We start from the raw sequence: 25,553 nt of genomic DNA on the forward strand, positions 1-25,553 counted from the left end.
TGTCATTCCTTTCTTGCAAGCAGCCTGAGGCATGGAGCTGCAGATTAACGTTTTGGGAACCATTTTTCTTTTCCAGCTATGTAAAGCGATGTGTGAAACCGGAGACTGCAGGCAGCAAGAATTCAAGGATCGGTCTGGAAATTGTGTCCTGTGCAAGCAGTGTGGGCCAGGCATGGAGTTGTCCAAGGTACATGCGTGCACTTACGCTTGACAAAGCATTCTTTAAACCAGATTCTTGTAGTTGCTTTAGTTAGACTTTGGGTAACAAGGCAGAATTCTTGGCTCACTTTGCTACTTTTATAAGATATTATAGAATTCCCTGTTAATACTTCTAATCCCTGTATCTGTTGAAATAAGTAGATTCTAACAAGCAGGATGCGACAATTACCATTGACGTGTATAACTTAGTATTTCACTAGTACAATATTTTAGGGATTAATTGTAGAGAATTGATATTCTACCTAAACCTTAAAAGTTAAAACACAAATAACTAAGGGTGAAATAAGGAAAATAGAAATACTACCATTTTCTGGGCCTCTTTTTTCTTAAAGCGAACAGTACCCTTGCTGGTCAGTCAGTCAGTCAGGTTCTCAGTAGGGATGTCTGAGGCAGGCCAGGGTACCGAAGGAAGTAAGCGTTATAATCTCACCACTGTAAATGTCCGTCAGTCCCGGGAGAACTTTCGCATGTGCATTTCAAATCCTACGCATTAAGAAGCCCTCCTCACAGCTGTTCATATTTCACAGTTTCTGCTCCTGGCCTCTTCAAAGATAAACATCCATTTGCTTTATTCCTCCATCTTTTGAAGATGTTACTAGCTGTGGGGAATTGGTGCAATGTTTTGCTCTCAGTAAAGCATCAAAGCCTTCCGCTAGGAGAGAGACAATGGATTCTTGTGTTTATTGAAAGTGAGTTTGGGAAAGTCCTCTCCCCTGCAGAGCGCTCTTGGGGAAAACTGAGTCTTATCGTTCATAGATTGTTGATCAATGATCTACAAGCAGCAGGAAGCAAAGAGTTATGCATTCCACAAGTTCCAACCTTGCAGGGGCTTTTCTTTCTGGTTGCTGTGTTGAGTAAGTGGTGGCTCTCAGAGTCCTGACCTTATATCTGGGTTGAAATGGCTCCCAGCTCTCTGACAGCGAATTACTGCATCTTACTTAGGAAGGCTTCGGTCCCTCTTGGCTGTGCCAATGTTTATTTCAGATATAGGTTCTGCCTTATTGGGTAGATAGCAGGTCTTCTTGTCCAGGACCAGCAAACAATGTCAAGTGCCCAGGCCCCCAGGAGGAAGATAGATGTGTCTCCCATCCCCTGAGAGCCTTTGCCTAAGACCATGGAAAGATGAGTAAACTTCACGGATTCTGCGATGATTAGACAACTGCTGAACTTTTATTCTCTTATCTTCATCCTCTGACTGTTGAGAATATAAAATAAATATCTAGAGGATCAGACCAGAAGGCGAAGTTTCAATCACCTGGAAGTTTTTTAAATGAAAAAAAGAAAAAAAAAAACCTCATTCCATAGTCTCTGTCTGAACTGACCGGGAGCGCCTCTGCAGCTGAACAAACTCAAGGACCAGCGGCTCTGAGATCTCTGAGAGAAGTGAGCCCTTGGAGGTCAGGCAGAGACAAAGAGTTGTAATGCATTCCGAGCCTCACAACCTCCCCCTGGGCAGCAAGCCGGAACTATCATTGGCAAATTGCCAATGCCTTGGATGGAGACTAGGAGAAGGTAGAGCTCTGGGGCCCAGAGCAGTGTGGGCTCAGTCTGTTTCACCTCCAGGGGATCCAGGAGATGCTCATAATACGGATTAAAGCGAATTCCTCTCTTTCAACAAGGTGTGGGGGTGCCTTCTGAAAGAGGCCAGAGCAAAGCACTCTTGAGAAGACCCGCCCTTCGGGGAAGCTGGAGGGATATCACCATAGCCTAAGTGACAGGGGAGATGGAAAGACCAGCGCCTACTCACTCTGGTTATCCTGTCTCAGAAGCAATAGGAGAGAGGGTGGGGAGGGGTGAGGATGAGGATGGGAGAACAGAGGGAGAGGGAGGGAGAGAAATGGATAAAAACAGGAAATCAAAAGGAAAAATTAACAAAAAAAATGATTCTTCAGAAAGATTAAAAAAAGATAATCCTCTAACTAGGCTAAGTGAGAATCTAGAAAATAGGAGACACACTACAAACATCACAGGTAAAGGAGAGTGTCACTGCAGATCATGGTCATGAAAGATTTAACATCTGTAATCTCACAGATAAAATGTACCCAATCCATGAAAACCACAATCTACTAACACACGTGCAAGAAAACGGTCTCCGAAGACCTTTACCCGCTGTGGAGATCCACTCTGTTATGGTTACACCAAGTCAGAACGAGCTTAGCCCAGTCTCTCCTATAACACAGAAGCAGAGAGCGCAAACTCTTGCAGTGAGTGTTAGGCTAAGAGCATCTACTATCAAAATCAGGGAAGACAATAGCTCTCATGCCCATGGACATGAAAATCTCCAACAAAAGCTCACCAAGTTCATGCCAAGAACATTCCACTTTGTCGTCATGATCTCTCACCAGGCAGGGTTGTATCATGACTGTGTGGGATTTGTTCCTGCCATGCAAGGCTGGCTTAGCATTTGAAATTCAGTGGGTGTAATCCATCCCATCGACACACCAAGGGAGAAGAATCATGTGTCATATCAATGGCCATTTGAAAACCCCCAGTAAAGCAGGCACGGGGGAGGAATGTACTTCACGTGGTAAAGAATACCCGACAGGAACAACTATACTTAATATTTGTTCAGAGAGTTAAAGGAACTCGTGTCCACACAAAGCCTAAGCAGGGCAGACTACAGAAGCAGCTTTACTCAGGATCACAATGCAGTTATCCTGTGGTAGGTGAATGAGAGACCAGACCATCTGGGCAATGGAATATTATTCTGCCAAAAACTGATATCAAGGATGGTCAATGAAATATTATTCTGTACCAAAACTGATATCAAGCTATGAAAAATGCGGAGATCTTTAAATGCATACCATGTGACAGTCTGGAGATAGCAAAAACGGATGGCCTTTGCCATAAATCAGGGAAGGGGGAGATAAGCGGGTAGAATACAGGGTGTCAGTATGTAGTTGATCACACCTATAAAATGTATGACACCAGGACTGAACCCCAAGAGAAGTAAGTAAACGCTTCAGGCCATAGAGCCGCTGTCGTGGAGTGAGTGGTTTGAAATGCATCATTCAAGTACAGGAAATTTATAATGGAAGAGGCTGTGATGATGGGAGAATGGATGCAGCTCAGCCCAAAACTGGTCTTTAAAAAAATGAAGTCTTAAGCCAGGCAGTGGTGGTACACGCCTTTCATCCTAGCCCTCGGGAGGCAGAGGCAGGTGGATCTCTGTGAGTTTGAGGCCAGCCTGATCTACAAGAGCTAGTGCCAGGACAGCTAGGACTGTTACACAGAGAAACCCTGACTTCAAAAGCCAAAAACCAAAACAAACAAACAAAAAGAAATCTTGAGAGATGAGGAGATGAATCAGTTCGTAGTGCAGTGAATACAAGCATCGGGCCTGGTTTTGATCCCCTGGATACTACATTAAAGAAAGAGATTCCTGGCATGGTGATCTGGTGTGCACCTGTGATACCAGCACTAGGGCTGTAGGCACAGGAGGATCCCTAGGGACAGCTAATTTCTAGTCTAACCAAATCGGTGAGCTCAAGGTTTAGAATGGGACCCTGTCTCAGGCAGTATGTTCCTGAGTGTATGAGGAGGATCTACTAGACTAACTTCTGCCTCTGCACACGCATGCTCATTTCCCACTCTCAAACATGTACACAACACTGTGTTAAAGCACTAACAAAATGAAGACTTGGTTGAGCGTGGTGGTCTACGTCTGTAATCCCAGCTACTCAGGCTGAGGCAGGAGAATCATGAATTGGAGGCTAGCCTGGGTGACAGATTCCTATTTCAAAAACAGTAACAGATAAGAACAAACAAACAAGAAAAGCATGAAGTCTTTGTAAAATGATCACCAGTCCGTTTTTTGAGACTATTGTTTCTCTATTGAAGTCACCATGAATGAGATACAGGATTATTTGGCCTCATTGAATGAGTGGATGAGTAAATAGGATCCTTCCATTTTTCTCGACTTTCAAAGTAACGAACTAGGTTCCTCTGACTGTCCAAAACCACCCCCTTCCCATCCTGCCTTGTTCTCACTCAAGAAGCCTACTTAGGTTCTCATTCTCCCACCTTGCTCATTGAATCCTCCTCTACACAGATCTGGACCCTCTGCAACCTCTGCTTCCCACCCCTTTACCGATGTCAAGCGCTCTCTGTATTTACCCAATTGATAGGCATGCTTGGCCCTTAGAGATGTGTCTTTGGTAACGTACACACATTCATCAATGGTTTCATCCGCAATGAAAACTGATATGTAGATTCTACAACCCCAAAGTTATAGAAGCAAATGAGTTGCAGATGTGTCTCAGTGGGAGAGTGCTTGCCTAGGACACACAAGGCTCTGAGTTCGAGCCCCACTTTTTTAAAAAAAATCAAATAAAAAAATAAGAAACAACAACAAAAAGAGAGTCTCTGTATTTCAGATTCCTGTGGACTCTGTTTCTCCGTTGTGACAATCTGAAGGAGAACAGCCCTATGGGTTCATGTTTAAATGCGTGGGCCCCCGTTGGTAGAATTGTTTGGGAAGGATTAGGAGCCATGGCCTTGTTGAAGGAGATGTGTCACTGGGCATGGCTTTGAGGTCTCAAAAGACTGGTGCCATCGCCACTGCTTTCACTCTTACTCCGTTGCTGACTGGTGACTGGGTGGCTCGGTGCTGGTGTCCTCCTCCTTTCTGTCATTGCTCTCCACTCATTTTTCCTATTTATTCTCTCTGCCTACTGCCTGCCCCACCTACCCTTTCTCCTGCCTCACTATTGGCCGTTCAGCTCTTAATAGGACCAGCGATTTAGCCAGGCCCAGGAACACAGCTTCAGGCAGTTAAACAAATGCAGTATAAACAGAAGCAACACACCTTAATATAATATTCCCCAACATATCCTAAGTAAGGACTATGATTGTTCCCATCTTAGAGATAGACAACAGTCACCCAGAAGTTGATCGATTTGCCGTTGTCGTGGCTAGTCACCGTGTGCCAGGGTCAGGGTGCTGCAGCTACCTGGAGTTAAGACCCTTTTCATTCTGATGCTGCTCTTGTCTTGTGGATTGCTGTCTACTGGGTCTGTGCATCTCTCACTCACCTTGGGAACAACTAGCCTCTGTGGTTGCTGAACATTTACCGTGTGTTTAGCTAGCGCTCCTGAGAAAATAGACATTGAGTTTTATCTCATTTGAACAGTTTTCACTTAAGTGAAGCCCTTTGAGATTGCTTTATGAATTGCAAGGTACAACTGAGAAATCAGAAGATGTCTTATGGAAGCTCTGATGGAGGACCACATTCTAAAACAGGTCTCCAACACACACCCCGCTGACACCCGTGTATGACACAGAGATGGAGCCACCTTGCCTGCTACCTGTTTCCCGTCTTTCCTCTCCACAAATGTCCTTGCCCTTGCCCCCACCTCACAGAGGGAACCCCTATTCCCCTCCCAGATGTCCCCAGCACCTGGCTGAGCTGTCCCATTTCACGGGTTCTGTTTGGTTCCCTCACGCCTCTCCTCAAAGGCCTAAGTCTCTCTGCTCCTTCTGGTTCCCTTTGGTCACATAGCTTAATGAAGTCCCTGTAACTATATTTTGGGAAAGAATAAATGACAGATAACTGAGCCATTTGGAGTTGTTTGGGGAACATAAGCCTGATGAGCTATATACACACGCACACGCGCGCGCACACACACACACACACACACACACACGCACACACACACACACACACGCACACCCTTATAGATCTCTCTTTTGAAAGTTTCTAATATGGTTGAGAATGGTTTTTTTTTCCATGACAGAGTCAAAGTCCCAAAGACTGTTCACATGGCCCCTCGGGTGGTACCTGCCAGACACATGGGGCCGTAAGCGTGATTGGGCGCCACTTGTTGTCAGTGCTCTGAGACATGGGGGAAGAGGGGGACTTCTGTTTGCCCAAAATAACTACACTGGAGTTTTTAATCCCTTCTGCCTAGAATTCGTCAGCACTGGCCCCTCCCCCTCCCAGAGAATAAACGCCAGCAATGTGCTTTTAACATGACCGCCTCGCAGCAGTAAACCAGGAAACTAGTTTTTGCATGAACCACTTGAAGCAGCCTTCAAGCCTCTGGCATGGTTTTCAAAGTAAGCTTTTCTAACCAATTATTGGAATGACTTTCATCAATGTAAAAAAAAAAAAAAAAAAAAAGGAATTCTTGTAAACAACCCACTTTCCCCACAGGGCGAGCGGCCAACTTTGGGTTTGAAAAAGATGTCTAGTTTTTGAAAATGGTTCTCGTCCCCGTGAGTAAAGTCACCAAAAATTAATGTAATTTTCAATTCCATATTTCAAAAAGACTCGCCTCTGCTCTTAAGTGACTTCTTGTCTTCGGTGCACTGGGGAGCCAGTGTACCCCGCAGAGAACAGCATGTCCCCTCTTGGAAATTTTCTTTAAAGCCCCCAACCACAGATTTGCACAGCTCCTTGGTGTTGTTTTCCTAAAGGAAATGAAAAAAGCTGATTTCTGAACCATATAAACCTAATTTGACATTTCCATTTTTCATATCCTTGATTTTCCCCGCGAATAACATTTTTTCCCATTTAAATTTGGAATTTAAAATTTCAACTTTTAAAGTTCAAAGAACCAAAGCAAATAACTTACTGGCTGTGCAAATAAATAGTGCTGTTAGGCCTAGAGGCCCTAGGGAGCCATTCCTGGACACAGAGGGTCTAGGAGGCCCCCTGTGGTCTGGGGAACTGAGCCTTCCTCTGTTGGTGGCACCAGCCTGTGTTTTGTTAAGTGTTGGCTTTGCAAAGGCAGAAAAAAAAAGAGAAGGGATTTAGGGACTGTCAGCTTTGAGTCATCTTGCTACTGGATAGCCACCAAGTGTGGCTTGAGAATCTTGGGCAGAGAGAGAGAGCTGCCAGCTGGGGTGGAAGCAGCTGGGCTGGATCCGGAACCTGAAAGGAAGTCTTGCAGGCTGCCCTGCCTTCCCACACCCACATCACCCAAGACTCCCGGTTGACTGGGGAGCCCTAGCCGCAGCCTTTACAGGTTTTGTTCTTGAGAATTTATTTTCAGAGGGGAATCTTTTGGAAATACTGCTTTGAACAGTTTGTTCAGCAGACATTCCCATCTACCTCCCTGCCCTACTGTGGTGGCTGCAAGGATTGAGGAGCGCTGGTATTTAGGGCTGCTTTCCGTACAGTTTCGGAGGGAATAGAAGAACACGAGGGTTCCTGGCTGCATGGCTATTTTATCTAGGTGTATATTTTCTCACTTGAGAAGCTTAGCGATAGGGCTCGGGTATCTAAGGACGCGTCAGGTACTTCCTTCAAGCTTTTACAACACCATATCGTTATTTAAAAAAATAAAGGCCGGGCGATGGTGGTGCACGCCTTTAATCTCAGCACTCGGGAGGCAGAGGCAGGCGGATCTCTGTGAGTTCGAGACCAGCCTGGTCTACAGAGCTAGTTCCAGGACAGGCTCCAAATCCACAGAGAAACCCTGTCTTGAAAAAAACAAACAAACAAAAAAGACCCAAACAAACAAAAAAAAAAACAAAAAAACAAACAACAACAAAAAACAAAATAAAAAAAGTTGGTAGGGCATTTTAAAGTCAAAAACTAGACCCTTGGTATTTATGGGAGAAAAGAAATCCAATTCTAAGTTCGAGGCAAGTGATGGGCTCACCCCTTCACTAACCCTGCATACTCTTCTCTACCCTCCCACCCTGAAAAAGTCAAAGAGTATTCAGAGCTAGACAGCGGAGCGCTAAAATAGATTTTGTGTAGGGTCACCACAGTAAAGGAAGGACCTCAGAGCAGAATTGGACTTCACCGTGGGAGCAGCATGGAGAGAGGGTTTTGCACTGAATGTAGACAGAGTGTGCAAGGAGCAAGGCAAAGTCAAAGACTGGAAAAGGATGAAAATGATCGTGCGGATTTTGGTTAAACTGACCAGACAGGATTTTTAGTAAGACTGTCCAAAATGAACAGGAACCACCCGAGGAGCAGTGCGGGGTGTGAGGCCTGATCAGATACGGTGGAGAACTTTGAATTAAACAGACCTGATAGATCCCTTAGATAGCTTAGCTCTTGTAGCCAAGGCCCATCAAGGGCACAGCTCAGAGGAGCCTGCCAAGCATTTGACCTAGAGGAACCTTGTCAAAAACCAAACCCGAACACAGCTTGTGCCCTTATCTGCCTGCTGGAGAACAGAATGTAGCTAGAGAAATCATTTCCTTCCAGCTAAGCATTATAGGGACTAAGATTTGAAGTTGTTTTCATTCGATGGACGATGATCTGATCAGTGTACAGGCAACTAGCCAAGTGTGAATTCCTTCCGTGCCCACCCTGTGGGTGCTGTGTGAGGGAACAGCACCAACCAGGCACATCCTGCTGCATCCCCACCGTTGGTGCTCCTTGTCGCTCATGGAGCACTCCCTAGACATGCCAAGCGTGATGCAGGGGAGAGCTGCAGAGCGGTGCACCAGCTTGGACACAGGAACAAACCCTGTGTCCCTGTGTGGCAGGGATGGGACTTGAGGGACTGAGACAGAAGGACCTACTGTTTAAGTGTTTAAGATGGTGTATGTAGTAGGTTTCAATTTACAAAGGAAAAGACATAGTCCCAAGCTAGGGAGGGGCACAAGTGTGCAGAGATGCGGGTCATGCGCCTGCCCGGATGGTGATGGTTGGGGGCTGGGTGGCGCCATCAGCTGTTCACCTTGTTTCCACTTGCTCCATGTTTCTTGACCTCAGTGGAGAAAACTTCAAGGCATTTGAAGCACCTGGTTTCACCGAATGAAATAAAAACATCAAAGCAGACATGTATATTGGGGGTAATTTAATGTTTATGTGCTGTTTACGTCCAGCCTGGATTATGAGTAATTGTGGCGCTCTGTGTTTATGGTGCTTTGGACGTGTGACTGCTCAGCGAGGCTGCCCCAGTGGATGCTGGTTTCGTTCCAATTTCCAGTTCACTCAAAGTTTTTTTTTTTTTTTTGGTTTTTCGAGACAAGGTTTCTCTGTAGCTTTGGAGCCTGTCCTGAAACTAGCTCTTGTAGACCAGGCTGGCCTCGAACTCACAGAGATCTGCCTGCCTCTGCCTCCCGAGTGCTGGGATTAAAGGCGTGCGCCACCACTGCCCGGCTGAATGTTATTTTATTAATTATATTGGATGTAGGCTTTCCTTCCTTCCTTCCTTCCTTCCTTCCTTCCTTCCTTCCTTCCTTCCTTCCTTTCTTTCCTTTTTTTTTTTCTTTTTTGTAAGACAGGGTTTCTCTATGGGGGCTTGGATGCCTCCAGCTCACAGAGATCCTCTGGCTTCTGCCTCCTGAATGCCAGGATTCAAGGTGTGTGCCACAACAGCTGGCAGGGATATAGGTTTTCATTGCCCTAAACACAACCCAGTGAAAATGGCTCTTGCTGTTACCTGAATCTGTAAGTTCAAACACAGTAAGTTGGTATCCATTAAGGAGATATAAGTGTGGGGTTCCAGAGCCAGCCTGGATTCCTTTTTGTATGATTAAATTTAGTGTAGAATGGAATATGCACGTGCCTGCACATACACATTTGCATGCACACACACATACATATACAAGCATATTCTATAAAATACAATGGATATAAATGATACAAGACCCATATAACACAAACACATTGGTCAAAATGGTGCTTGTGTGGTACAAATTCTAGGTAGTCAGAATTTTTTTTTAAAGTGTAAACGATCTCCCTGTGTTAGAAAACCCATTAAAAAAAAAAAAAGATGAGACCCTCCAAACTCCTATTGATATTTAGTTATGGTTTTCTGAGATAAAGTCTTACTCTGTAGCCCTGGCCATCCCCTTCTGTAACCTCTTGAGTGCTGGAATTACAGACACATGCTACTATGGCCACTCTCTTATTGATCTTTGTGTCCAGTTGGATTATTTGCCTGGTTCTTCATGGTGGGAGGAGGTGGAGTGTGGAGGAAATGACCTCAGCGGGAGGCAGGAGTGACAGTGGACTGCCGGGCAGGGCCATGGAGCCAGCACAGCTGCCAGTGTAGACAGCACCATGAAACAGCACTGCAGGTGCCTCAGCAGGGGAAGCCCAGTTCCACTGAATGATGATGATTTTTTTTTCAATGTAGAAAACTTGTAATGCATTTTAGGGTAATTTCTTTCTTCACCATAAAATGGGTTAGGGAGAAAGTAGTATGTTTCAGGTAAATTAAAAAACAGTCGGGGCTCAGTAACCTAACCATTTTTCTCAAGGAAGCATTATTGTCCTCCCCCCCCCCCCCCCCTTTTCAGTCCTGAAGATTGAGCCCAGGGTCGTACACATGATAGGCAAACTCTTTACAAGACAGAATCTCACTATACTGCCCAGGCTGGCCTGAGCTCACAGCCTTCCTGCCCCCAACATCCAAATATGCTATTAAACTTTAATCAGAAAAGTTGCTTTATTGTTTGTAGGAAATCCAAAATAATAACAGCAGCCACCGGTATAATTTGTTTAGTGGGTGCCCACTGTGCTTGATTTTGCTTTTATATGTTTTCCCATTTATTCTTCAAAACAACTCTGTAGAGCAGAAATCACCTTCCCATCTCACTGAGGACAAAACTGAGGACCAGGGGTCCCAGAATAACTGGGCCAACAAGTGGCAGAGTTGGCACATCAACCAGTCCATGCAGCTTTGGAGCCAATGTAGGAGAAAGCATTCTTTTTGCTTCTTATTTCAATGCTGGCTTGAGAAGAAAAAGGAAGCCCCGCTTCTTTGCAGTTCACACACACTCTCTCTTTCCTTTCCTTTCCTTTCCTTTCCTTTCCTTTCCTTTCCTTTCCTTTCCTTTCCTTTCCTTTCCTTTCCTTTCCTTTCCTTTCCTTTCCCCTCTTTCTGCCTCCCTCTCCCCACTCCTCCCCTGTGTGTTGTGTTCTAACTTGTACACGGGTCTCTGACAGTCCTGGCTGCAAGGATCAAAGCCTGACTTTGAAATGCTCTCCTCTGGCTGGAGCCTTTGACGAGAAGCTTCTCATGTGAACAATGTGGCACCCGCCCCCGAGAGTCACGTGTGCAGCGCTTTGATCCCCAGAGACTGTGGGTGTGCGGGAGGCCCCTCTGTGGGCAGAGAAAGCCTTTGCAAGCTCCTGGTGCTCTGAGCGCAGAGGTGCTCAGCAAAAGCGTGGGTCTGTCCACAGCACAGCCACAAGCCCCACACAAAGCTCCAGAGCCTGAACAATGGCCTCCTGCAAAGACCCCTCACAGTCCAAAGAAATTCCTTCTGAATGCCTATCTTTATGATTGTTCTGATTTCAAGGGGGACAGATGCCTTTGCGAGCACTGAACTATAGGTGGTAGAATTCTAAAAAATTCAAAACATCACAGATTACCACAACTAGCCAGGAGACAAGTCTCTGTTAACTTGAAAGAAATTCTAACTTGTAAATTCATTCTTTAGATCATGCATGGGGTTTTTTGCATCGTTTTGCGCTGTCTGTGTTTGTTTCAGGACATCATATAGGTGAAACACTGGAGATGAAGACAGTTGACATCCTTAGCCACTCCGAAAATGCAAATCAAAACTGCTTTGAGATTTCATCTTACCCTGGTTAGAACGGGTAGATAAAAACAACAACAAAATAACAACAAATGCTAGATGTTGCTGGGCGTGGTGGAAGGGAGCACTTATTCACTGCTATTGGGTGTGCAGACTTGCATAACTATGATGGAAATCAGGGTAGAGGTTCCTCAAAACACTAGAAATAGATCTAATACATGATCTAGCTACACTACACCCAGGCTTCATCCTACTGCAGAGATACTTGTTCGTCTATGTTCACTGCTGTTATATTCATAGTAGAAATTGGAAGCAGCCTAAATTTCTATCACCCGGTGATAGATAATGAAAATATGATACTTTTATGCAATGAAATATCATTCACTTTTAAGAAAAATAAAATTTGTAGGTTAACAGATGGCACTAGAAACAGTCATCCTGGGGCTGGAGAGATGGCTCAGAGGTTAAGAGCACTGACTGCTCTTCCAGAGGTCCTGAGTTCAATTCCCAGCAACCACATGGTGGCTCACGGCCATCTATAATGAGATCTGGTGCCCTCTTCTGGCATGCAAGCACACATGGAAGGAATGTTGTATAAATAATAAATAAATAAATAAATAAATAAATAAATAAATAAATAAATGAAACAATCATCCTGAAGGAGGTAACCCAGGTTCAGAAAGACAAACAGCTCATATTTTCTTTCCTATACAGATGTTAACTTTGAGTTTTCAGGTATGTGTGTTTCATTTGGAATACCCAGAGAGGCTAGGAAACTTGAAGAAGACATGGACCTTTCAAGGGAGGAAAATGAAGTGTCATGATATAAAGGGGGAAAAATAGTGGATTATTGAGAGGATGAAATGGGGTGGGTCTGGGAGGGGGGTGTAGAGGAGGAAATGTGGGGAGGGAAAACTAATGTTAAAGGCCTTTTGAAAAAGTCGTAGAAACATTACTAAATAAGCTTCCTAAAATATATACATTATATACACATACACATATATGAGTTTAAATGTCCCTATAACAGGAGGGACAGCAGATAACCCTGTGTTAGAAAATAAAAATCCTAGTGCCAGGAGATTTGGAGTTGTAGGCCGGCTGGTTCCCACAGAACCCTAAACATCATAGATCATGACCGTTGCTCATGCTCACCCTCCAGAACTTGGCCATAAGGCCCTCTTTCTCAAGACAGCACTTACTGGAATCAAGAACATTTGCTACTGACTGGGAGGATTCAACCCATTGGTCAGCTTTCATATTGCCAGGGTGCTAGGCATGAGATCAGAGGAGAAAAGTGAGCATCTCAGCCTGTGAGATGCAACAGAGAAATGCCCACCATTGCAAGAGCCGCACTGAAGTTGTGGGAGCAACCAAACGCTCTTTGATCGGATGTAAGGCCTATGCCGTGAGATAGAACAAGTCCCTGGCACTGTTAGTAGGGCTGTGAACGTGAAGCTAGAGAAGTTACAGGCCCCAGGGGAAAACCTACTGCTAGCATTCTGCTAAATGGACATAGTGTTAAGATAACTCCTAGTAACAATGCTCTGCCCACAAACCAGTGTGCGGCTTAGAACTCTCCTCAGATACGTTTCTTCATGCTACAGATGGACGTTAACACAGAGACCCACACTGGTCAACGTACAGAGAATAAGAAGTTGTGGAGGGCTCAGCCTTAAATGGGACATCTGTAACGTCCCCCTTCCCTCCCGGCTCAGGGGTCATCTTGGAAGAGGAGGCAGAGAAACTGTAAGAGCCAGGGGAGATGGATGACTGCAAGGGAACAGTGAGTTCAAAGGCGGCCTGGAGTGCCTAGCGAGATGCTTTCCGAAATAAAAAGTAACTATGGGGTTGGAGACGTAGCTCAGTGATGAGCATTTGCTCAGTTTAGAGAGGTCCTGGGTTCAATCTCCAAATCTGGGAAGAGAGAGGCCGATGGACTTTCTACCCTTCTGCTCCCTAAATACCTCGGAAGCGTGTGCAGGATGCATGCAATGGAGGGGTGTAGAGATTCACACTGTAATCCCTGTGGGAAGCTGAGGCAGGGGGCTCAGTTAGAAGCCAATTTGCGCTACAGAGTGAAGCTCTGTCTAAAAACACAAACAAAAATGAAATTGAAAGAGGCATAGTAACTGAGAGGACACCAGGTTCTGGGAGGCGACACTTATCGCAAAGGGACCCGGGTTGATTTTGCCTGTCCTTTATGATTCGCTTCTAGCACAGGCCATCCATCCTTGGTGTTGGTTCAGGTTTAATTTTTTGGCCCGAAAGTGGTTTTATATAAAAATAAAGGTGACACTTTATAGACAAATGGAGATTTTTTTCACAAGCTGGGCCCTGTATTCCAGTTTTCGGGGGTACAGATCAGAAGCTGAAGCCTTAAGAGATGTTACCTTATCCCTGCTGGGACATCCCACCTGCATCTGTGGCCTTCTCTTTCATGCTCTGCAAAGGTGGATCATCTCAGTTCCTAAGCTGGTTCTGTGTTTATAGTCGCTAACACTGATGTCCTGTGTTCTCGGTGTGCCGTCTTTACCCTATGGTGTAGCTTTTACCACGGTGGCATCTCTGCAGGTGACCTGTGAAGGCTGGAGTCTAAGCTCTAACACCAGCTGGGTCACCCTGCGTAAGGTCAACACTTCTCTAAAGTGCCATCCCCTTAGGCAATGTCATTAGGGCAGTGTTTCCCTCCGTGGGAGTGGATGTGGCTTTAGACTTTATAAGACTCTCGGAGTAAGCACCCAGGATTGCTAGGACTTTCCCCATCATAATTAAGAGTTTATTGGTTGTATTGAGATTCTGTGCAAAGACACTTCTGTTTGGATACAGTTTTTAACAAATGTGCTGAAAATCTAAAAGCCCTGGATCATCATGATTCTTTTTGTAACAGACACTCTAGCGATGCTCTGGCTTCAAAGTTAGAGGCAAATTTTCCTTAAGGGGTTACCAGGGACTAGTGAGTTTCAGATAGTGACAGGCTGGACATGCTGAGCCCACCAGCTCCCAATTCTTCCCATATAAACCACATCCTCGGATTTTCACCCTTTCACAGCACGTCAACAAAGATGTCAGAGTGCACATGCGTATGTGGCCAGGCAGTGGGTGCCCTTGGGAAGCAATTCTCCGGTGAAAACCAATGTGGCAAGTGGGCTGGTGATGTTCTCTGTGGGATCACAGGTCTGCTTCTCTGCCATACTGACTGTGACAGCTATTCTTGGTTATCAGTTCGGCAACATCGGTACTTAACTAAAACCCCAGCAGCTGGGCACAGGATTTTTTTTTTTCTTTATTAAATCATTTTAAGTGGGAAGCCTCACTTTTAATCCAGATCTTCTGAGGTGGGAGGATCCATTTTTAATCTGGGCCACGGCATCTGCTGGCAGCCTATATAAAGGGCTTGGAAGAAGGAAGTTTTACTCTCTGCCTGCTTGCTCTTGCCCTTGCTGGCAAGTCCATTCCTTCACTGGCATTAGAGCCCACTTCTTTAGGATTCTACTGTATGCTGAAGACCAGCAGATACATCCAACTTCGTGGACTGAACAACTACTGGATTCTTGGATCTTCTCTTGGTAGACAGCCATTGTTGAACTAGTTGGATCACAGCCTGTAAGCTACTCTAATAAATCTCTCTCTCTCTCTCTCTCTCTCTCTCTCTCTCTCTCTCTCTCTCTCTCTCACACACACACACACACACACACACACACATACACACACTATAAGTTCTGTTCCTCTCAAGAACCCTGACTAATACAGATTTTGGTACCAGAAGTAGTTCTAGAACAACAGAAATATATACAGATGAATTTTTTAAATATCCGGAATAAGCTTTCCAATATGCCAACACCTACAGCTCCAGAAGCCTCTTCTATTAGCTCAGAGAGTATTGAAAGCCCATGGTAGGAACTATTTTATAAACTTAAGGAGGCAACTATGTTGGATTGTCCTGATTCACTAATGGTGAGAGGCAATGGATTTGGTGAGTCCATATATAAAACTTTTAACACTGTGTGGAAAAAAATGGTGATGATCATTACTTGCTCGTAGTGTTTCTGGATAAACTGGCAAAGGAAAAGAATGAAGTTGGTGAAATGATTGACCAGCTTCAAGTGTCTCAGAAGACAGTGAAGGACGACAATGAACTCAGTGATACAGCTGACCGTCTCCCAGATGTGCGGTCTCAGCCTAACATGTGTTTAGACTGGAGGAGAACCTTCCCTCCGGCAGCCACAGAGCTCAAGCTGCAGAAACTCAAACCAGAGCCCTCATTATAGGGTTGGCAGAATTACAGTGAAAATGCGAATCTCAGCCTTGGAAGGAGTCAGCCGCTAGTCAGGGCATTAATTGGTAAAGAACAGGATGCTGTGATGTGTGTGTGTGGGGGGGGGTGAGTAGGAGGACCCCACTGAGGCTCAGATTCTGGAGGGTTTATCTCACCTGAGGAAGTAGTCTCTCTCCCTCAGCAGATGACCCCCACCCCCACCTGAGGAAATATTGCCTTTTCCACTTTTGACTAAGGAAATTATTGTCTGCTAAACCAATAAAATTCAAGGGCCTTCTACCTCAGTGAAATTCTTAGGAGTACAGTGATGTGGAGCATGCAGAGATATTCCTTCTAAGGTCAAGGATAGTTATTGCCCCACCCATGACCAAGAAAGAAGCGCAACGTTTAGTGGGCCTGTTTGGGTGGGAGATAGCACAGTCTCCACTTAGGTGTGTTACTCCTATTATACCCCATATATCATATGACACAGCCCCTATACCAAGCGACACAGAAAGCTGCTGGTTTTGTGTGGGGCCTGGAACAAGAGAAGGCTGTTCAGCAGGTGCTGTGCAGGCTGCTCTACCACTTGGACCATATGATCCAACAGACTTGATGGTCAGTGGCAGCTAGGGATGCTGTTTGGGGCCTTTGGCAGACCCCTATAGGTGATTCACAGAAGAGACCTTTGGGCTTTTGGAATAAGGCTCTGCCATCATCTGCAGCAACTAGTCTTTATTTAAGAGACAGCTCTTGGCCTGCTATTGGGCTTTAGTTAAAACGTTTGACAATGGGCCACCAAATTAGCATGAAACCTGACTCACTGAGCCAACAAGTAGCACATGCAACACAACCTGCCATCAAATGGAGGTGGTACATGTGTGGTCAGGCCTGAGAGGTCTCAAAGGCACAAGCAAGTTACACAAAGAAGTTGCCTGAATGCCAGTCTCAGTATAATGCTGTCTACACTCCAGAATGCCCCTGTATCTCCATGGGGTTTGCCCTATGATTGGTTGACTGAGGAAGAGAGGACTGGGGCACGGTCTGCTGACGGTTCTGCGCGGTATGCAGGCACCGTCCAGAAGTGAACAGCTGCAGCCTTACAACCTCTTTCTGGGTGACCCTGAAAGACGCTGCCGAAGAGAAACCTTCACAGTGGTCAGGACTTTGGGCAGTACATGTGGTCATACATTTTTTTTGGAAAGAAAAATGGCCAGGTGTGTGATTGTTCACTGATTAATGGGCCATAGTCAATGGATTGACTTGGAGCAAAACATGATATTTGGAAAATTGGCAAGAAAGACATCTGGGGAAGAAGTATGTGGATAGATCTCTCCAACTGGGCAAAGGGTGTGAAGACACTTATGTCCCATGTAGATGCTCATCAAAAGGAGACTTTGGCAGAGGAGGAGTTCAGTAAGCAAATAGATAAGGTGACCTTTCTGTGGACAATCAGTCTCTTTCATTCATTGCTGTCCATCGCCCAATGGGCCCATGAACAAAGTGGCCATGGTGGCAGAGATGGGGATTAGGCATGGGCTCAATAACATGGATGTCCACTCACCAAAGCTGACCCGGCTACAGCTGCTGCTGAGTTCCAGATCTACCAACAACAGAGACCAACACAACCCCAGATATGGCACCATTCCCCAGGGTGGCAGCAGCCTGGAGGGCTGGGGCAGTGTCCTCCAGAAGGTGGTATATGCTTTGGATCAGTGTCTAATATATGGTATGGTTTCTTCCATAGCCAGGGTCCGTGGTTCCAAGAATGAATCTAGGAGTGGAAAAGGGAATAGTTCCACTCACTATCACCCCAGAAACCCACTAGGAAAGTTTTTTCTTCCTGTTCCCACAACCTTAAGTTCTGCTGGCCTAGAAGTTTGGGTTCCAGAATAGGGAACCCTTCCACCAGTAGACACAACAAACGTTCCATTGAACTTAAAGCTCAGACTCCCTCTGGCCACTTTGGACTTCTGATGCCCTTAAACCAACAGACTAAGAAAGAAATAACAGTGTTAAAAGGGGTGGTTGATCTAGATTAGCAAGGGCAAATCAGATTGCTTCTCTGCAATAGAGATAAGAAAGATTATGTCTGGAGTGCAGGAGATCCTTCAGGGATCCAGGTAAAATGACAAGAGCATGGATCCTTCAGGAATGAAGGTGGGTCACTCCCCCGGGAAAAGAACCAAGATTTGTTGAGGTACTTGCTGATGGTGGGGGAAATACAGAATGAATAATAGAGAAAAGTAGTTATAAACACCAGCTGAGGCCACGTGACCAGTTGCAGAATTAATGATTATGGTTGCTGTGAATGTTTCTGTCATATTTTGCTAGGAATGTGTTTATACAGATATTTGTGTTCTTCCCTCAATTTCTTTATCATGCAATGTAATGTCAGTTAAGAAAATATCAGTGGTTATCATATTTAAGTTTCGAGATGGCAAAAGAATGACCCTCAAGGGACATTGCCACCTATTCTAAAGTTTATTATGTGTTTGTGGTTTATGAGGAACAGTTACATCATATTAGGTTTAATTACGACCTGATGAAATATATGATGCATTTGCGGTTGTACATGGCACAGTTAGATCATGATAGGTGTAATTATGACCTAGTTATTGTTTTCATTTGGAAATTGTGCAGGCCATAAGGAGATAAGGTTGTGTGTCAAGTTCACAGGGGATGGACTTGTGGTGGCTATTCTGGGTTGTCAACTTGACTGCATCTGGAATTAACAAAAAACCCAAGAGGCTTGGTACAACTGTGAAGGATTTTTTTTTTCTTATTAGATCTTTTTAAATGGGAAGACCCACTTTTAATACAGATCTTTTGAGATGGGTGCACCCACCTTTAATCTGGGCCACACCTTCTGCTGGCAGCCTCCGTAAAGGCATGGAGAAAGGAAGCTTTTGCTCTTTGCTTGCTTGCTGTCACTTGCACTGGCAAGTTTGTCCCTTCATTAACATCAGAGCCTTCTTCAGGATTCTCACGACTACTGAAGACCAGGCGCGACATCAGCCTCGTGTATGAGTGAACAACTAGTCTGGAATACACAACTGCAGCCTGGGATTTATGCTGCATGACAGTCATATTATGTGATTGCCATAGCTTAGGTAGCTCTTGAACCTGTGGAAGTAATCATCTGGGCGCCGAAGGGCCATTTATTTCGTTCATCCCGGAGACGAGCCAACAATCAGTGCAGTACACCTGACGCTTGAGGCCTTTAGGCGTTTGGTTTGCTTTGCAGGATGAGGGCTTGAACAGGGCATCCTGACACTAGGCAGGCTCTCTGCCTCTGAGCCGCAGTCTGGGCTCTGGCTGGTAACCCCTTAGGACCACTTCAGCTCTCTTTGAACAGATAGATAACAAGCCTTCTGGTGACAGAAAGTGTTCAGCCAGTCAGCGTTTTAAGGCTTAGGAAATCTCTCACACAGCGGCCTTTATCTTCTGAAGCTGCACCACGGATAGGGGCGCACTTATTTTCTGCCTTGGTCAGTGAACAAGTGTCTGAGTGGCCCACTGGCATCAGCTTCTGAGCAGTCACGTGGCTAGCTTAATTAGGGAAGAAGAAAGGGCCACGATTCTGCCCTAATGCCCCAGTGGGAATCCGGGAGACCTTTTCTTATGCACATGTTCACCGCCTCTGGCACAAAGTGGACGGCTAAGGACACTCGGGCAGGCCACAAGAGAGATTATCAGCCAGGGCCGCCTTTGTGCCGGGGAAGGCGGGCCTCGGTGGGTCTTCTCTATCCCAGCAGCCTTTTCTTTTTCAAGCCTGCGAAGTATGAATAGCTGTCTTTTCCCTACTAATCCCTGCAGGAATGTGGCTTCGGCTATGGAGAGGATGCACAATGTGTGCCCTGCAGGCCGCACAGGTTCAAGGAGGACTGGGGCTTCCAGAAGTGCAAGCCATGTGTGGACTGTGCGCTAGTGAATCGCTTTCAGAGGGCCAACTGCACACACACCAGCGACGCTGTCTGCGGGGACTGCTTGCCCGGGTGAGTTGGGCCATTTCTTTGTTATTTAATGAGATGTTTCTGTCACAGGGGTAAGAACATGAAGATGTTTGGGCAGCATTTGGAACTCCTGTTCCATCCCATCTGCGGCCTCTGAGCTTCCTCTGTTCCTGGCACTTGTGACAAAGCGGAAGAGCAGTCACACTTTCAAAGGGGTGTGCCCTGCAAACCTAGGGTTTCTGCAAACTAGTGAACAGGGGCACTTAGACAAATGGACGAAGGGATTGCCCAGCAGCTCACAGAAGAGGAGCCCTGTGAGCTGCAGCAATGGGCATTCCCTCAGTCCCTGGAATAGGTCAGAGGAGAAGGTGGCAGAGATTCCCAACCATGCGGAGCTTGCATCATCCTGGCTTGTTTTCTTTAAGGTTTAATCCTGGTCAGCAGAATCTTTCAACGGGTAAGAATGCTTGCCTGCAAGCCTGCTGACCAGTGTTCGAACCCCAGGTCACTTCTAGTAGAAGGGGAAATCTAACTCCAAGCGAGATGTGCTCTGGCATACATGCCATGCCACACCTCCACCGCCCCAAATAAACGCTTGAGATAAATGTCTGAAAAATGCCATCTCACAGTATTTTTTAAAGAGAGACAGGGCTAAGGATGGAGCTCAGTGATTGCGTACTTGCTCTGTGCGTGCAAAGCTCAGGGTTCAGTCCCATACCCCACCTCCCTCTGCCTCTGCAGAGAGGCCCAGGGAGTCCCAGGAGGAGAAAAGAGTAAGATAGGATAAGAGTGGAAGAGACAGAAGGTGGGAATGGGGAGACCCTTCCAGGGACTCTTTGACATGCATCCTGGGTGGTCCACATGTGTCTGGGTAAACGCGTCTCTTGTCACACGTGGGACTTACCAACATTTCAGCCTGCTCTGTGACTGTCTTTTTGCTTTCTGGATGGTGTCTTTGAGGCATGAAATTTTTTTACTTTTGAAGAAATATGGCATACCTTCTTGGTTTTCACGTGTGTTTGGTTTTAGATTGCTACTTTCTTGGCTCCTTGGGTTCTGGGTCTCTGCAGGGAAGTCTCCCATATTCTTTAGACATGAAGAATTCCTGCAACTCAATAATCCAAAAAGACACTTTAAAATAAGAATAAAGGCTTCGAGTAGATGCTCTCCAATAATAAAAGCAAATGGGGAATATGTGGAAAAGCTACTTGCCCAAAGGGAGCCACAGATCTGAACCACACCCGCTCACGCCCAGTAGAGTAGCCATAGATGAAAAGACAGGCAGTTACACATGATTGTAGGTTGTGGAGAAATGGGAACCTTCCTATGTGATTAATGGAAATTGGTGGCCACATTAGGAAATGAGCTGGCATTTCCTTAAGAAATTAAATGCACAGGTATCATAGATTCCATAGCTCTGTGCTTGAGCATATAATCAAGAGCTTTGAAAAACACTGTGCATACAAAAATCTGATACATTGCTGTTTGTAGCAGCATTACACACAATAGCAGCATTACACAGAATGCTGGGACAATGCTGCAGTGTATTGAGTTGGTCCCCTCCAGAATTTTGGTGTTGTTTTGTGACAGGTTAACCTTAAACCTCAAAGCCAGAACTGGGTCCTGATGGTGTCTCTCTCCTGAACTGACTAAGGAGACTGGCAGGGCACTATGTCCCTTTCTTGCCTATCTACTGTGTAAGGACACAGAGGTTTTTCCTTCATGAAGATACAGCAAGAAGGCTGCCTCTCATGATCTCTGTCTCTGCCACCTAGACCCTGGGCATCACGCTTCCCGCCCCATGAGAAATGATTTGTTTTTTGTAAGTGACCTAGTCTGTGGTGCTCTCTTGGAGCACACAAGAAGAGCTTCAGACAAACCTAGATGTTCATCTGCTGATGTGTGGATAAACAGCATGGGGTAGATCTGAACAATGTCATATTGCTCAGCGATAAAAAGGAAAGAAGCGCTGGCACCTGCTAATGTAGATGGTCCGTCAGTGAAAGAGGGCCGTCATAAAAGGCTGCACATTTGGTGGTCACCTTTGTCACATGCCCAGACCAGCAAATCTACAGACATGGAAAACCAACCCAGGCTGCTTGGGCTCAGGTTCGGGGAGCATCAATGAAGGATAGTAGTGATTAGAAGGTTTGTTCTAGGGGTGACAAAATGTTCTCGCTGGTGGGAATGCGCCAGTCCACAACAGGGTTTCTTAGAATGACGTTTTCAAACGTGTCCACCAGGCTAGCCAGTCTAGCTTGGATTGAGTTCAGTTAGAACTGTCTCCTCACAACGCTGTCAATGAATTTCACATCCGTAAGATGTGTTTACGTGACGCTCTTCATCCCACAGCGAGTAAGCAAAGGTCAGTATGGGTTTCTTTTGTCTTTTCATATTGTCTGTCTGAAAGTCAGGAACAGATTTACCGTTCGAGCTTCTGAAGCCAGTTTAGCCAAACCTTTTATATAATGAATGTCTGTATTCCCTTTCATTTTGTTTCATTTAAAAAAATGTATTTCCTACCTCACTTGGACAGGAAATTCAGTTTCAAATGTTTCTGTGTCCCAGACTGTGGTACAAACTAAGAGAGAGCAAGGTGTCTCAGTGATGGAACATGTTCCTATTAGCAAGGGGTGTTGGCCATGGAGACTCGGAGACCAGAGTTTCATCTACAGAACCCATAGTCAAAAAGCCAACCCTAGTGTGTGTGTGTGTGTGTGTGTGTGTGTAATCCTAGCTCGATGAAACCTGTGTGATGAATTCCAGGCTAGTGCGAGAAACTGCCTCAAAAAGCCCAGCGTGAAAGGAACGCTGGAGGTTGACCTTTGACCTCAACAGGACCATGGATGATGCAGTAGGAAACTGTGCCACTGTAATGCGAACAAATCTAAAACTGGATGAACTGGATCAAATCCCGGCTGCATTCAGTGATTGGTCAAACTTGTGCTCTGATTTGACCATGAAAATATGTTCAATCTGATCTAGCGCTTTCCTACCAGATTATCATGAAGTTACTTACTTACGGGCATATAAAATTTACAAAGGGGAGATAGAACTCATACTCCCTCTTTTTGAAGCACAGCACTAAGCTACAATAGCCAAAAGTGTGTATTGGCACAAAGAGCGGTAAACAGGCCAAAGGAACCCAAGGGGAGCCTAGAAGTCAGCCCTTGCGTGGCCTTGTGAAAGACATTAGTCTCATCACTTGCTCCAGTAAGGATGACATGCTATGGAATAGGCCAGTCACAAGCTGGCGATGCTGTTGTTGCCATTCGGATGAGGTGTGTGGAGTTGTCACCTTTACAGAAACAGAAGGAAGAGCAATCAGGAAGCTACTAAGCCTAAAGTAGGGGCCGACAGGACCAGGGCCTTAGCCGGGGAAGCTGAGGAAGCCTGGCGCTCGGCTTCACAAGTGCCTGCAGGCAGCCCACCGTTCAAGCGCACACTAAAGCTGCTTATGACGGGAAACTTGCTGGTGTGAGGTTTTTGCTACAGCAGGAGAGAGAGCACGAGCAAGGAACTCAGGACCGCGAGGGGTGCACCCACACACTGAGACAATGGGGATGTTCTATCAGGAACTCACCAAGGCCAGCTGGCCTGGGTCTGAAAAAGCATGGGATAAAACCGGACTTGCTGAACATAATGGACAATGAGGTCTACTGAGAACTCAAGAACAATGGCAATGGTTTTTGATCCTACTGCACGTACTGGCTTTGTGGGAGCCTAGGCAGTTTGGATGCTCACCTTACTAGACCTGGATGGAGGTGGGTGGTCCTTGGACTTCCCACAGGGCAGGGAACCTGGATTACTCTTAGGGATGATGAGGGAAGGGGACTTGATGGGGAGGGGGAGGGAAATGGGAGGTGGTGGCGGGGAGAAGGCAGAAATCTTTAATAAATAAATAAATAAATAAATAAAAGATTTTTAAATAAAGGCAATCAATGCCGAATGTGGTGGCCCACGTCTTTCTTTTCAGCGCTCAGGAGGCAGAGCCAAGAGGATCATGAGTTTGAGGCCAGTCTGGTCTACCTAGTGGAACCCTGTCTCAGAACAAACCGCCAATGGTGAAGGGAGATTTCTTATTTAAACGTGTCTTGTTAGAGACTGTAATGTATATCTGGGGTGGTGGAGCACGCCTTTAATCCCACCACTCGGGAAGTAGAGGCAGGTAGATCTCTGAGTTCCAGGACAGCCTGGGCTACACAGAGGAACCTTGTCTCAAAAACCAAAAATAAATAAATAAATATTGTGATTTTTTTTAATACCTCCATCCAGGAAATTACCAAATATAATTTCATTTAATATTGGCAAAATCTATAATAGTCTTTTAGTATAGAAAAAAATTGTGTAAAAAAAAATGAAAAAATATTACCCAACACTCTCAACAGCAGACACTAAAGGCACAAAAATACATTTTCTAAAGCCACTTAGAAATAGACATAGATCAAGTATTGGAATTGAATGTAGACATTATTTAACGTTTAAAAAATAAGAAATTCGCCAGGCGGTGGTGGCGCACGCCTTTAATCCCAGCACTCGGGAGGCAGAAGCAGGCGGATCTCTGTGAGTTCGAGGCCAGACTGGTCTACAGAGTGAGTTCCAGGACAGCTGCCAGGTCTACACATAGAAACCCTGTCTCAAAAAGCAAAACAAACAAACAAATTAACCGCATGAAGACTTTGGTTTAATCATGGAGAATGCTCTTTGCTGTCTGTCTGGTTGTAGTATCACTTTCATGGCGGTGGTTTTAAGTTCATCCTCATAGTTTTCATTCCCGTAATCATAATTGTAATGGTCCGCTCTGTCCCTTTAAGAGACAAGCCACGCCCGCTAATTTTTAATTTGATGCTGCTCATTAGCTATATTGCTGATGCTTTATGTTTCCTTTTAAATAAATTTAATTTATTAATAGAATTTTGAAGGACTTGAATTCCTACCATCTAGAAGCAACCACAATTAATATTTAGTTTGTAATCCCCCCCAACAAACATGAAAATATATGTGCGCGTTTGGGCTCCTGAGTTTCAGATGCTAAATCTAGTATTTTATTTAAAAGGTGTTTGTGGTTTAGGTTACGACAGAATTGCCAGAGCCCACTGGCTTCACACCCCCCTCCAGCATCCCACCCTAGTGGGGATGTTCTGTGTAGGGAACCAGTCTGTGCAGTGTCCACCACCTGCCCAGCCTTTGGGTGCCTCACTTCACCAAGTGCTGGTTCTAGAGGCTGCTGGTGACTGATGACGTGAAACTCAGCTGTACCAGCGAGCTTAGATGACACCAATAACCAGGACTCTCTTTTTCCTCTTCTAGATTTTACCGGAAGACCAAACTAGTTGGGTTTCAAGACATGGAGTGTGTGCCCTGCGGAGACCCGCCTCCTCCCTACGAACCGCACTGTGAGTGATATGCCAAGTGGCAGCAGGCCTTTCAGAGAACCCGTCTAAACCACGGGGCTTCTAGTGTGTGCTCTTATCCAGACCCTAGCAGAATAGAGAGCCTTGGCCAACAGTGTGACCTCTGCTTTGCATCCCCCTCCCCAAGAAACAGACACTTTGCATTGCCACGCCCTGTTCCTTTGCATCCTTCCTCTCAGACCTCAGTGCTGGAGACCTGGCTTCACTGGGCTGTCCAGGTGCTAATCCCCGGCTATGCTACTCTGGCCCTGA

General features: G+C 45.6%; 1 protein-coding gene across 3 annotated transcripts in view; it reads left to right on the plus strand.

Annotated features, from left to right (window-relative positions):
- Nucleotides 1-25,553, plus strand: part of Tnfrsf19 (TNF receptor superfamily member 19) — an 83,492-nt gene that overhangs the window by 22,386 nt on the left and 35,553 nt on the right. For all 3 annotated transcript variants that reach the window (XM_057786731.1, XM_057786733.1, XM_057786732.1), the window contains exons 3-5: nt 77-187; nt 19,751-19,929; nt 25,198-25,283. In XM_057786731.1, the coding sequence (XP_057642714.1) occupies nt 77-187; nt 19,751-19,929; nt 25,198-25,283 (376 nt within the window). The remainder of the gene's footprint in view (nt 1-76; nt 188-19,750; nt 19,930-25,197; nt 25,284-25,553) is intronic.

This window comes from Chionomys nivalis, chromosome 12 (genome assembly GCF_950005125.1).
Source record: "Chionomys nivalis chromosome 12, mChiNiv1.1, whole genome shotgun sequence".
NCBI lineage: Eukaryota > Metazoa > Chordata > Mammalia > Rodentia > Cricetidae > Chionomys > Chionomys nivalis.